This window comes from Xenopus laevis, chromosome 5L, assembly GCF_017654675.1.
Source record: "Xenopus laevis strain J_2021 chromosome 5L, Xenopus_laevis_v10.1, whole genome shotgun sequence".
NCBI lineage: Eukaryota > Metazoa > Chordata > Amphibia > Anura > Pipidae > Xenopus > Xenopus laevis.
In genome coordinates, this window is record NC_054379.1 from 140581239 (window position 1) to 140595761 (window position 14523).

General features: G+C 38.8%; 1 protein-coding gene across 2 annotated transcripts in view; it reads left to right on the plus strand.

The window, feature by feature from the left end:
* The window catches only part of LOC108717147 (ephrin type-B receptor 1-B-like), a 186407-nt gene that overhangs the window by 60537 nt on the left and 111347 nt on the right, over positions 1-14523 (plus strand). For both annotated transcript variants that reach the window (XR_005961394.1, XM_018263965.2), the window contains exon 3: positions 7495-8176. Coding sequence is in view for 1 of the 2 variants with exons in the window: in XM_018263965.2 (XP_018119454.1) it covers positions 7495-8176 (682 nt within the window). In the remaining variant the exon portion in view is untranslated. The remainder of the gene's footprint in view (positions 1-7494; positions 8177-14523) is intronic.

A 14523-nucleotide genomic window follows, 5' to 3' on the forward strand; every position in this document is an offset into this window, starting at 1 on the left:
GATTAGTGGCTATGTGGCGCCTGTTATCATCATCCTTTATTTACGCATCAACATTTTCTGCCGAACTTTGCAATGGAGAAGTGACACTTTTGACAGTATGTTTGACAGTATGTTCAAAATACAGTCAAAGAAATGGATTAAAGAGAAACTTTATTCATAGAGAAGTTCTTCCTCTCTTGCCAGTGATGCAGGGTCAGTCGGCATTTATTCTCATGTTCTTTAATACTAAATAGATACTAAAATATGAATATACTACGGTGTGGATGCACCCTTGAAGAACAGTGATTTTCCTGCGGCAGTTGGGTTCCACCATATCATGACTTTTAATCTTGCCCAGATTAGGAAGCCTTTCTCGGACAACAACAAAAGAGACCATTTCACCATAAAACTTAGAACGCAAAAGTTTACCTTTGATATGGGTCTTGTAATTGATTTTATATGATTTACAACCTTGGCTCCTTTTTTCTTCGTTTTGGATGGTTACTGTGGGTGGTTATATTGCAACAGCTGATTAGAATATTTGGATGTACACATAGACAAACAGTGTTATTTTAAGAGACAGAGTATGTCATATGCAGACATACAAATACTTTCAGTTTCTATAGTGTTTATATTATTTCTTCCCTAACTATATGTATTAATTACAACTTTATCCATATTTCTTTTGGAAGTACCAAAGGTGCTCAGCTGTGATCAAGAGATCTGTCATGATTTTTATGGTGTAGGTTTTAATTCTCAGTTACACTGCAAATTATTCACTCTACCATATAATATTATATTCCTGAACACGGCAAATATATTTTTTTAGTTGTAATATTGGTGTGTAGGCAGCTATCTCAGGCCATTTTGCCTGATTCTATGCTTTCAGAAAGAGCCAGCACTTCATGATGTAACTGCTTTCAGACAGGCTATTGTTTCCCTTACTCAATGTAACTGAAGGAGTCATAGTGGGACTTGGATTTTTAATATTTAGCGCTATTCTCATATCTACCAGGGAGCTGTTATCGTGTGACAGGGAACTGTTATCTGGTTACCTTCCCATTGTTCTGTTAGGCCACTGGGAGAGGGAGGGGGTGATAGCACTCCAACTTGCAATGTAGCAGTAAAGAGTGACTGAGGAAACTTCTGGGAAACTGACTACATATCTAGCCCCATGTCAGATTTTAAAATTAAATATAAAAATATTTGTTTGTTTTTTTAAAAAAGGAATTTAAGTGCAGAAGTCTGCTGGTGCAGCACTTTTAACTTGTGCGTTTTGAAAAAAAAAACATGTTTTCCCATGACAGAATTCCTTTACGGCTTTCAGAAAGTGCAAACATAGCAGGCACAGGGAAACTGGTTTTAGAAAGTTTATAACGAGCATATGTGACCTCTATGTTTATTCTTCCCTTCTCTTCCTTCCTAACTATTACTTTCCCTTGCCATGTATTACAAGCATCTATTACTATATTGTAATCCCTTTATTTTATCTTTTCCTGTCATACCAATCTTCTTCCACTCCTTGGTGTATTCTAACCCACCTTTCCTATTCATTGCTGTATTCTTAATTCTCCAACACCTTTAAATAAACCCTTCCTTTACTTCACCGCTTGCCATATCATGTATTACAACCATCCATTTTGTCATATATCGACCCACTCCCATCCCTTGCAGTAGTCCCCAAAACTCTTAACCCTGTTATTTTGCTCCCACCACCTCTTTTTCCTTTTGTCTATTTTACTTACAATTAACAGTATTTTCTTGCCCACCTTATTGTCATATTTGCTGTATTTTTTCCTCACCTTCGTATTTCACCTTTTCTCCCTTTTGCCTTCTTCATGTCATGTTCTCCCCACCCATCACTGTATATCTAGCTGCCTTTAAAATATTTTTTCCTTTCTCCATTGTATTGGTATAAGTTGATTTTCTTTCTTCACTATCTTCCAATATTAAACCATTCTTCTGTACTTGAATTTATAGCAAGCTGTACATATGGTGCCTTATATGTTTGGGCCTGTGGCTTTGATATCAGAATCCCTGCTGTAATATAACAAGCTTTCCCCAGTTAGAGATGACATCAGAGAGAACTTTATAATCAGGAGAGCAGAATGCAGATCCTTCTTTTAGAGCTTTGGAGGCTAATTAGCATTTAGAAACATTTCCGCACTTATTGAAAGACTCTTCTTCCCCAGTCAGAAAACAGGCCAATCAGTGATTGGGATGTAACTGAAGAAGAGAGCTGAAAGTACTGCTGTGCAAAGGCATGCCTGATTAGTTTTATTATAGCCAACCTTTTTATTTCAACATAGAGAATTACATATATTTCTGTTGTCTTAGTTTTCATGGGCATGCTATGTTTCCTATTTATTTTGCTATTATTTCTTCTGCATCATATGTTACTTTCTTTCATTTCATGTCAGCCTATACTGTATGTCTAACTATGTGCCATACTATAGAATAAAGGTGCTTTCTGGATCAGGAAAATTGACAAATTGTTACTGGTGTTATCTGATGTTTGAAAGTTGATATCTTGTACACTAGGTACTATGGCAGCCTGAAGGCTATGGTAAACTCATAAAAAGTGAACTAAATAGCGGAGCAGTAGTATTAGGTTATAGCATATTTATCCAGTCTGCAATGGAAAAACAACACAAATCTTAAATATGTGCAGTTACTCCCACAATGTCTGTGAATCAGTGATTTCAATCTGCACTAGTGGTGAACTAAAGGTTGTGACCCCATTAAAGAAACAACATGCCAATCCTTCAAGGTTTTTTTTCTACTGCTCGGTTCCTGAAAGACAGTCCTGCACATTTTCAGCCTCTCAGATGAAAGATTAATGCCTGCTTTTGACAAAATCCATTTCTGCTACACATTCCCCATTCACAACACTGGGGGTAATTCAATTTCTAGATTCAGAAAATTAAAGTTACTTAAAGTTTCAGTTACCAGTTTGCATTTCGAGTTCATTAGAGTCAGGTTTGGGAAGCGTTATTTTTTTTTGGTGAGCGCCACTGGTTGGACAGACTGAAAGAGTCCAGTAATCTCGAAAATTGTTACATAGTTAAGTTGGGTTGAAAAAAAACTCCATCGAGTTCAACCCCTCCAAATGAATCCCAGCGCACATACATACACACCCACTGAAGCTATATACCAATATCTATATTAATTGTAGATTTTAGCATCACTATAACCTTGGATATTATGTATGTCCAAGAAATCATCCAAGCCCCTCTTAAAGATGTCAACAGAATCAGCCATCACAACATCAGTACATTCTACAACCTCACTGTCCTCACTGTGAAGAGCCACCTATTCTGCCTGAAATGAATGTTCTTTTCCTCTATTCTGAAGGGATGGCCTCTGGTCAGATGATCCATTTTATGGAAAAATATATCTCCCACTAGCATCTTTTCTTTAGAGAAAATAACCCCAATCTCATAGTTTAAATCTTCCATCCCCTCAACCAGTTTCTGCACTCTCTCCAGCTCATTCATATCCTTCTTTAGGACCAGAGCTGAAAACTGCACTGTATACTCCAGGTGAGGCCTTACCAGGGACCTGTAAAGAGGAAAAATTATGTTTTCATTCCTTGAATTAATGCCCCTTTTTATGCAAGACAAAACTTAATTTGCTTTAGTAGCCACAGAATGGCACTTCCTGGAATTAGACAACTTGTTATCTTCAAAAACTCCTACATCCTTCTCATACTGCCATTAGTGTAAAATTTGCATTTATATTATTTCTGCCAAAGTATATGCATAGTCTTGCATTTATCAACATTGAACCTCATTTTCCAGTTTGCTGCCCAGTATTCTAATCTAGTGAAATCACTCTGCAAAGTGGCAGCATCCTGCATGGAACTTCTGCACAATTTAGTATTAGCAGCAAAAACAGAAACCGTACTTTCAAATCCCACCTCCTGGTCATTAATAAACAAGTTGAAAAGCAAAGGACCAAGTACAGACTCTTGTGGTGGTGGTGGTTGCTGGACTTTTTCAGTTCAAGCTTCCTTTGAAGGTCCAGCACAGTAGAATGACTATAGAGGAAGCAGACCCTGCAACCGTGTTGGGGGCCAGGGGGTCAGAAACAAGTGGTCTACTTCTTCTATAGTTTTGAGCAATCCCTCCCAGCTGCTTGCTTACCTTTGAGCAGGGACTCTGGGGAGGGAGGACAAAGAGAGGTATCAGAATTGACAGTTGGGGGAGTGGGAGAGGGCTAGCGGTGGTTAGGGAGTTGGAAGGTAAGAGGCAAAAAGTAGGCAGGCTGGGGCAGGTATGCATTGCCATGCGCTGACTATTTTTGATGGTGGGCCTTGCGCAAGCCCGGGTACGCCACTGGTCTAACCTTCAGTCTATCACTTATTCAACCATAGTTTCCAGAACATCTAGTAGAGTATATACATTATCCCATATATCATTCTAATGGAACCTCAAGCTGGTTTTTCAGTGATAGAAAAATATTAATTTACTCCAAATATTTTAACCTAACTGATTTTACGCTACCCCACTAAAATGTACCAAAAATAATAATTTACAACAGCAAGGTAATGAATTAGAAGATCTCAGTTAAAGTAATTTATGTTGACTGAAATTGGACTTGACACACAGAGGTTCATGAGACTTAAAACAAAAGTTGAAGCAAGTTTACCCAAACAACCAGCACCAACATCTACCATGGGCAGAATATTTGAATGTGAAGGGGATGGAGGACGGGAACACCATAATGATCAAAATGCAATGTGTGCCATAAATCTTGAATCTTAGCCATATGGCATGGCAACTGTTGGTTTGTGAGAGGAAGGAACCAGATTAAGAGTAAATATATTATTTACAATATTACTCTTCTAAGCTTTACATGTAAAAATACAATTTGATAAATACTGGTATTACTATAATCGCTAATAATAAAGCCAACCTTTAAATACTTTTGATATATCAAGAAGGTACTCTTTGCCTCTCCCAGATCATGCAACCTTAGTTGTTTTCATTGTTGGCTATCGAAATACACATTGCTGGAATACTGCTAAATTGACAGTTATTGTTGTTGAGAATTAAATCTATCTTTCCGCTGCTGCCTCTTCACGCACACCTTATCCTCTCTCATCTCCTGTTTATTTCATTACCAGAACAATAATATTGCTTTTTGAGATGGGGTTTTAATTAGTTGCCGAGGTGACTTCCTTCCCACAGCTTGCAGAGTGCAAATTTCTAAAGTACCATGAAGTGCTATCCAGCCAGATTAATCTTTGTGATTAATATCACTTACCTTTGTGATGCAGAAATGTAGATAATGAGAAGCGAAGATAAGAGGATGCTGGGTGAGGAGTCTACCTTATGCAAGACATACTGTCCTCTGAAAATAAGTCTTGCTTGTATGGTGGGTGCTTATTAAAGGGGGAAACCTGTACAGGAAAGGAGAGAAAAAAAACTGATGTTTATGAATTAAATGGGCAAATAGGGTGTTAAGCTGCAATTGCTATAACTCTCCTCCTGCCTTTGGCGACTGAGAACCATTTACCTCTTATAGTTTTCCATATGCCATTATTTTTAGTCAATGTAAAAATGTATCCTCTAGGTATTTCTCTTTGAGTATGATATACAGTATGCCCTGTAAGTAAGTAGCACTAACATTCCAGTTATTTCTATTCTGTAGTTCTAAAAAATACATCTTTTTTTTCAAGACAGTCTTCATTTGGAGTGCAGTGTGTTTGCATTGCCAATAAATAGAAAAAGTAGAAAACCTTCTGGATAAACAGAAATCATCATTTTTTATAAAAGCCTTCAATGAATATAGCTAGAAATACTGTATTTTATTTGCTGAACCAGCAAGTTTCAGCAACCCGGTTACAGTAATGATCCAGCCCTTCAAAGTCCAGAGGAGCTCTCCACCATCAATCTTATTAGGCCATCTTTTGAAAGTCAGTGTGCTTTGGGCAGCAGAAAATTAGGTTTGTCTGTCCCATGTTTCTAAGATGCCATGTAATGTCAATCTGAATTAATTACTAATTAGTCGGATATTGTGAGTCTTTGCTAACATTACCCATAAGGTTTAAAACAAGAGGCACTGCCTAGTAGCTTTCTGTCATATTGAAGCCAAAAAGGGCTATGCTCTATCTCAAGTCAATCCTAAAATATAGTTTTTGCTAAGAGAGTCAGACCTGTTGAATGTGCCTTTGTTCCAAGCTGAGACATTGTTCTGCCTCCACTTTTGCTCCGATAACTAATCTTTTGTGTATGTATTGCAAGCACCAGGGATGTACATCAACATAATGACTATGATAATTTGGAAAGGCAGGCTGTGGAAGCCGGGCTTGTATAATTTAGCAAAATAACAATGTGCATAATAAAGGGACTATGAGCCAGTGATTAAAATTATTGCACGGAAAGAAATGACATTATTTAGAGCTGAAATTCCTAGCTTAAGGTCATTGTAGCTCAGAAACAATGGTGGATTCAGAGGCATTTGTCTCAAGGATTACAAGTGGTAGGCAGAGGTAATAAAGGAGGGTGCACTTCTCCATGTGCTGAATGACATCCAAAAACCATATTTGCCGGCTATGAATGCTGGGACTTGTGGATCAGTGGCAGTAGAAGTAGCCTTGCTTGCTGTATTATGTGGCTAATAACACACATGGTGCAGCTGCTTAGACAGAGAAAATTCCACTACTGCCCCTGACTGCTGGAGCCTAAGGCCAGTGGTTACCATGACATCTGTCTGTCAGTCTGCACTAGTTTTCGGACAAAACATGCTCTAATGTGCATTTTTAGACCCCAAATCTGCTCCATGTGCACCCTGATGGTCATAACATTATAGTCTATAATATTCAGCGCTGATGCTTATGGTATGTTTTGCACCAGAACAAAAATGTCACCTATGACATTAGCCTCCCTGTTTTTGAGCAAATGTCCATATTTCATTGCTCCATGTGTTCTACATATGGTTCTTTTGATTCAGTAACATTATTGGTGGCAACAGGAGGAAACTCTGTTGTTCTCTGCCAAAGGACCATGGTGGTCACAAATCCTGTGCCATGGCCATAATCCTGTGCCATAGCCATAATAGCTGCATTGCCTACATCTGGTATATAGAATTTAACAACACCACTGCACACAATGGAGCAAGAAAGGGACAGATGGAATAAGTAGCAACAGAACATTTTTTTATCAGCTTACTTTCCTGCAACTGTTCCTTTGTAACTGGACTTTCACTGAGGCATCTATAAGTCTTTTTGCTTTCATTAATATTTCAGTATGACTGTAGGTTATTCAATGGGGACTTTAATAATGCATAGAGTGTCCAGAAAAAGAACCAAATTGAATTTTGTGGAGAAAAGTAGAGGTGTGTGTATAAAATGGCAACTATTAATATACATTATATATCAGACTGGAGTATATCCTGTGGTTTGAATTATTACAGCAATTTTATTTACTGTTTTTTAGTTGGGCCCTCTCTCTTTAGGTGACTGCTTTACATGGTCTACTTTCTTATAATCAAATTCTTGTTTTTCTGCAGTGGGAAGAGGTGAGTGGCTATGATGAAAACCTCAACACAATCCGTACATACCAAGTGTGCAATGTCTTCGGTCCAAGCCAAAACAACTGGCTCCTCACTACCTTCATCCCAAGGCGTGGGGCCCATCGTGTCTATGTGGAGATGCGTTTTACTGTTCGGGACTGTAGCAGCCTCCCAAATGTCCCAGGTTCTTGTAAAGAAACATTTAATTTGTACTACTATGAGACAGACTCAAATATTGACAACAAGATATCTACATTTTGGAACGAGTCTCCCTACTTAAAGGTGGACACTATCGCTGCTGATGAGAGTTTCTCACAAGTGGACTTTGGTGGGAGACTGATGAAAGTCAACACAGAAGTTCGTAGTTTTGGCCCTCTAACCCGCAGTGGCTTTTACTTGGCATTTCAGGATTATGGAGCATGTATGTCACTCCTCTCAGTTAGGGTCTTCTTCAAGAAATGTCCCAGCGTGGTTCAGAATTTTGCAGTCTTCCCTGAAACCATGACTGGGGCAGAGAGTACCTCTTTAGTTATAGCCCGGGGAACTTGCATACCTAATGCTGAGGAGGTTGATGTTCCTATCAAACTGTACTGCAATGGGGATGGGGAATGGATGGTTCCTATTGGCAAATGCACCTGCAAGGCTGGATATGAGCCTGAAAATCATATTGTCTGCAAAGGTAAGAGTATTACACTTTTCTTATGATTTGATATAATTTGTGAATCTCTGTTACTGTGTTTAAAGGACATATATTAGGTATGGTAAACTACATTAACCTCTTCTCCGAATGTAGAGCTTTGCTAAGGGTCACTGAAAAATTAGTACCAACTAGTGTACTAGCGAACTTGTATGACCTGTAAAATAATTTTTAACACTTGTGTACGGCCAACTTTGATAAAGCAAAGTTCCTTTGAACTTTTGTTATTTGAGTTTATCCAACGATCAGCTATAAAGCTGCCCTAGGCAGCCAATAAAAGGGCTACTGAGAAATAGTAGGACATTGCTCAGAGTAATCGGCTCCTTTTTCTACTGCAAAAGAAGAACGTTACCAGGTTAAAACAACACAAGGGTGTTAAATAATTTAAAATAAGCTCTGCAAAGTCTTGAAAACTTTATGCATAAATATTTATGAATGTTACAAAAATCCTCATTCTCATAGGAACAACGTGTTCTTTAGATATAATTTCCCTTTAATCTCTTCCTGCTAGATAGCATAACTCGAGGGTGTGTTAAATTGCCCAGTTTTTCTTGTACTGAAGAGAAAGCTTAATTCATCTCATTGATATTCCCTCATTTGCTGAACATTTTGTTACTGGCAGTTATTGCCCAAGAGGCTTTAGAGAATACAGCGCTCTAACAATAATTGCTATGCACGTGAGACTTCCTAAATATTTTTAGCACCCTAGATTTCTAAATTGTACTCTTCTATCTGTCTGACAGCATGTTCACCTCTTTTATTTGTGCTGTACCCAAGGGATATGGGGCAACTTACTGTACTCTATGTGTTCTTCAACGCCAGACAACACTGAATGGCAATTCATGCTGGAGATTTTCATTAAAATTGACCAAATTAACCACAGCCATCCATCCATCCATCAACTATCAGTGAAAAAAATCAAACTTAAACCAGAAATAATGTGATTCTAATTTATTTTAGTAAAGATAAGGAACTGACTTTCTTTGTATGTCTAGTAGTCCAGATAGGGCAGATAATCAGCCAATCACAATCCTTATTTAGGACCCTCATGAACTGTGTGGTTCCCCAACATTTTCTACATGAATGCGGCTCATTGAACCAGATTTAATACACAAGGAACTGGCTTTCTGCAGTAGGCATCCATGGAGCTGCCTATGATTTATTTGGTCAAGTCATTAAGCAGCAAAGTGCTTTCTCCTCTTGGGTGGAGAATTGATTGCAGCAGGAAGTCACAAAGCGGTAGCAGCAATTGTCATTGTGACATTGCCAATAAACGAGCCATAACTAATAACGGACGTCAGTCAACATCTAATGTCACCCTCTATCTTTTTCATCATTATAACCAAAGTTAAGTGAAGGAACTGCCTGTACCAGGCTGCCAACTTTTCTGAACTTTCCTTTGGGCATCCACAGTAACAAAGTATTCTCTACTTTAGTGACAGCCAAGAAGAGTTTTCCCTATACCTGTATCTTAATGTTAATGCTAGTCTGGATCAATTCATATCTAAAATGGATAAAGTAAGCAGAATTGCCTACCATGGTTCTGGAGTAATAGTGACAGACTGTTATGGAATTTGTAAAGCTTGCAGATTTATAACCACCAACTGACCTAAGGGTGATATTTTTGTTTTAGTTGTACCAAGCCTTAATGTATAAAGAGAATTGTGATTAATCAGTATCTAAGAGGAAGAAAGACATTGATAAAGGAATCACTGTTGTGGATTGTGTTATCTTTTAACAGTGCACAAAAACCACTTTGGAGGATACAAAAAAATGGTCAGTAGCATTTTTTCTGGAGGGCAAAGGTAAGCAGTGCTGGTAAAGGCAAGTGTGACTGAGGAGATCAAGAGGGAGTTTGGTTTTTGGCACAGTTTTTTTAGACAATTGTTGAAGCTTCTTACATTAGAGTGTGTATGTGGGCTTACAATCATATCTTCATAAAGCAAGTTATTAATAAGTTTGATAAAGTGAATAATTATAAAAAATTATATATCTCGGTGTCCTTGGTCTGTCTCCCAGGTTCCATAACTTTTTTGTTTTTTGGCAGAATTGTGCATGTGTTTGAAAGTTCTACGTCACAGATACACCATTAATAGGAATCAGGGGTTGTTCAGAAATGCTGGATTACGTTGGTAAACACTATAAATTACACATAGAGTGGGGAGTACAGAGCTCGAGCCTAGAAGTTATAATTAATATTGGCAAATGTGTTTCTTCTATAATCCACAGAAAATAGAACAAGAATTGCCCTATAAACAAACATGTTGGTTTTTTATTTAGGGGATGGATAAATCCCAAAGTGAACAAAGGCATCCTTGGCATACTACTATATGGTGTAGCAGCAACAACATGGCACTGAAGTGGTTAATCTCCAGGGATCGGGCCACAAACCACTTTTCCAGAATGCTGGCCTCTGCAGTATGAATTCAGCATAATGCAAAGTGGTACTTTATTTTTGTGTTAAATGCACCTCGGCCTTTTGGGAAAAAACATCCAATTACTCATTGAAAGGATTAAAGAGTAGCATAAAATGGTGAGAAAGCATTTAGACAAGGTCAATACAACTGCTTCCTGACTGGGATGCAGATCACGGTGGCCCGGATCTACTAAGCTGTATTTTTCTAGACTGTGCAGTACTGGGCTTCTGGAATGCTTGTGAGTTGGCTTCTGCGCAAGTGAATCAGTAATGCAGCATTGGTACCTTTTTAGCAAGGGGTGATATGGTTATAATGCATTTATAAGAGGGTTACTAGTGACGGGCGAATAAATTCACCAGGAACAAATTTGCGTCAAATTTCCGCATTTCACTGCCAATAAATAAACTGCAGCGAAAACTCACCAGTGAAAAATCCACCGTGAAGCACGTCAGAATAGTTGGGTGGATAAAATTGTCACCCGTCCAAATTATTCAGATGCCCATTGACTTTAATGCATTTGGACAAAATAGTCGCGCGTATAAAAATTGTCGCTCACGTCAAAATTGTCACGCATAAAATTATTTTGACTCCCATTGACTTCAATGCGTTTCACGAATTTTGCGGGAACAGAGTCGCCCAAGGGTTACTTGTTAAATACACCACTCAAAGGGGAGAATAAAATCAAGCAAAACAAACTGGCAATTAAGCATAAGAAAAGCCCATCCCAAAAATATATAAAACATGCCATGTCAAGCCAAGAATTTGTTAAAATGGGGACATTATAGATTCATCTCTTTATATATAAAAAGTATTTGCAATATCTATTTGTGGACAATGCGTTACAATCCCTTTACAATCTAATGAAGGAATATTGTAGAATCTGGAAATGATGTGGTTCCCAATAGCAAATCTCATATACACTAGAAGAATGAGAAGAGCTTTTAAATGCTTATGGTCTGGGTTTCTGGGTGTTGCAGTGTAGACAGAGGTGGAAGGCTGCAGGCTGGACAACCTTGATGTATTAATATATTGAATAAAAGCTTATGCTGCAGGTATTCAGGCGCACACATACTCAATGGATTTATGTGCTATTAATTGCAAGCAGGGCAGAGAAAATGGAAAATATGTTAAGCAGTGAATAAATTGGACTCCGTGGATTATCCCTGTATATAGGGCGCATTCAAGGGATAAAGGACTCAATTTTTAGATTTCTACTGTGTTGGAACAAATCTGTCTGCATAAAATAGCTGCCTGGCATTGAAAGTAAGGTTTGGAAGCAGTGATTTAGAACAGCAAATAGCAATACACTGCATAACCAGGCTTGGAATTTAATTCCCTGATAAAAAGCGGCAAGTGAAAAGAATTTCCCCGCTCCCCTCTGCTTCACCAAATAAGATGAGTTTCAGACTCCAGCAGGAGGAATTGTATACCTCCCAACTGTCCCTTTTTCAGAGGGACAGTCCCTCTTTTGTCAGCCCAACCTGCAGTCCCTCATTTGTAATGGAAAGTCCCTATTCTCTCTGCACTGAACAGCCAGAGAAAGAAACAAAGTTTATAACTCAATTGGCTTTTAGCAGAGAGCGCAGAACAACTAACTGGTGCAAATAAGATACTTTGTAACAATTTTGAGACACAAAAAAAAAACCAGTTGAGATAAGAACTTTCATAACCTGCCAAATTTTGTAAAATGAACATGGTAATTAGGGGGTGTGACCACAGGAAGGGCGTGGTCAAAATATTCTGCTGTTCTACGTGCAAAAAAATTTTTTGTCCCTCTTTTTACTTCCAAAATGTTGGGTTGTATGGAATTGAACCCAGCAGGTCTACAGGCATTCAATGCCCAAAATAACTCAACCTGATCAATCTAATAAGAGTAAACACTGTTGAAGGATCTGTCACAGGGCCCTAAAAGATCCTATCCCAAACCCAGTGGAGTGCCCTGTGCACAGTGACCTGGTGTCAGTTGGGGGGTTGTTAAGAATTGATTCATTTTTGGGTGATGAGGCAGCCTCGGTGCCCAGGAAGCATGCTCAGGACACTTATTCTCCACAGACCAGAAAGAGGTCACTAGAAGAAAGGATGTCCACAGAAGGGATGTCTGTCTTGCAATCTCATATCAGCCTGTAACAATAGCAGGAAGGTTGGGAGTGTGCATTTTTGCTTTAATCCTGATAGTTGCTCATTTATTTCATTTATTATTCACTCTTTGCTCCTTTTCCGTGTCACCTTATCTCCGAGCCCAACTCCTGCCCCCCCATTTCACTCATTCATAACCGCATAACTTCAAATCATATTTCCTCCTTTCAGAAATGATAAAGTGACACAAGCAAAATTCCCTTTCAACAGTTCTGTACAGTGATTTTCCATCTATAATCTCTATTAACCAGATTTTGCCCTCAATTCCTCCAGCCCTTTCTATAACCCCTATTTATGTTCCCAGTATTGCACTGTAATTGCTTTCTCCGTGAACACGGCTCATTTCAGATAACTATTCTTTAGCTTTCTCTTCGAAGTAGTGATCGGAATGTTCCAAGTGGCAATTGCCGTGAATTTTCAAGCCCCACATGGAGGTCCAACTTATGGTCAGCGTCCACTTAGCTCGTAACTAGGTTACAGGAATGTATTGATGTATCAGCCATTCAGCCAATAATATCTAGGACAATAAATATTGAATAAAGTACCCCCTCTTGTAAAATATATGTTACCGAGGAGTTTCATGACCATATAAAAATACGAGGCCGAAGGCCGAGTGTTTTTATACAGGTCATGGAACTCCGAGGTAACTTCTAATATCCTCATATTTTGCAACTGGGGGTACTTTATTTATTATAAAACACACGTTTCAGTGAGTCATGTGACAGAAATGACATCAGAACTCACCGTTTATAACTGATGACATCAGAACTCACCGTTTATAAGGATATCATTTACAAGATATTCATAGCTTTTGTGTATTATATAGTTATTAACCACAGTTATCACCTGTGGTGTAACTAGTCACCGACTGGCCCGGGTGCAGGATGTTCTGCCCGAGATACGATTTATTGCAGCTCAGAAGGGCACCTAGGGGGCGGGCCTGTTTGCAATCACACCCCCACTAGTTGCACCACTGATTATCACACTAACTGACCTTCAAACTGGGCTTTCAGGTGAATCTAGAACAGGGGTCTTCAACCTTTTTTATCTGTGAACCACATTCAAATGTAAAAAGTTGGAGACCATCAAAAGCATGCAAAGAGTTCCTGGGATACCAAATATGGGCTGCGAATGGCTATTGGTAGCTCCTATGTGAACTTGCAGGAGGCTCTGGCAGTACATTTGGTTTTTATGCAACTAAAACTTGCATCCAGGCCAAGAATTAAAAGATAAACACCTGCTTTGAGGCCACTGGAAGCAACACTCAAGATGTCGGAGAGCAACATGTTGCTCATAAGCCACTGGTTGGGAATCACTGATCTAGAAGAACAAATAGGAATTGCTTACAAATTTTGTTCCCTCTCACTGCTTTTGCCCCCCCCCCGGGTTGCATCACATCTCTAATTATTCCCCAATACTCGAATTTTTGTTCTCCTGGTGGACTTTGTTGGTGTATTTGTGACTTATAGAGGATTGAGCATCCTGATCACCTGAAGGAAAGAACACATTGCTGGCAGTCAAATCATTTGAATATTATATATAATAGTTTAATAACTTCTGGGTTTCCCTACAAAAATGATAGCACTTCATATAATTTGGACTGTATGCTCTTCTAAATGATACATCTCATCAGGTAGCAGGTCTCACAGTGCAGTCTTGCTGTATCTCCACAACCTTGCACCTCCCCGCTCACCTGCCTAGTGTTTCTGGAATAAATAATTCACTAAATACCTACAAGGAGTTAAAAAATGTTCTGCTTATTAAAGAAACGGTATC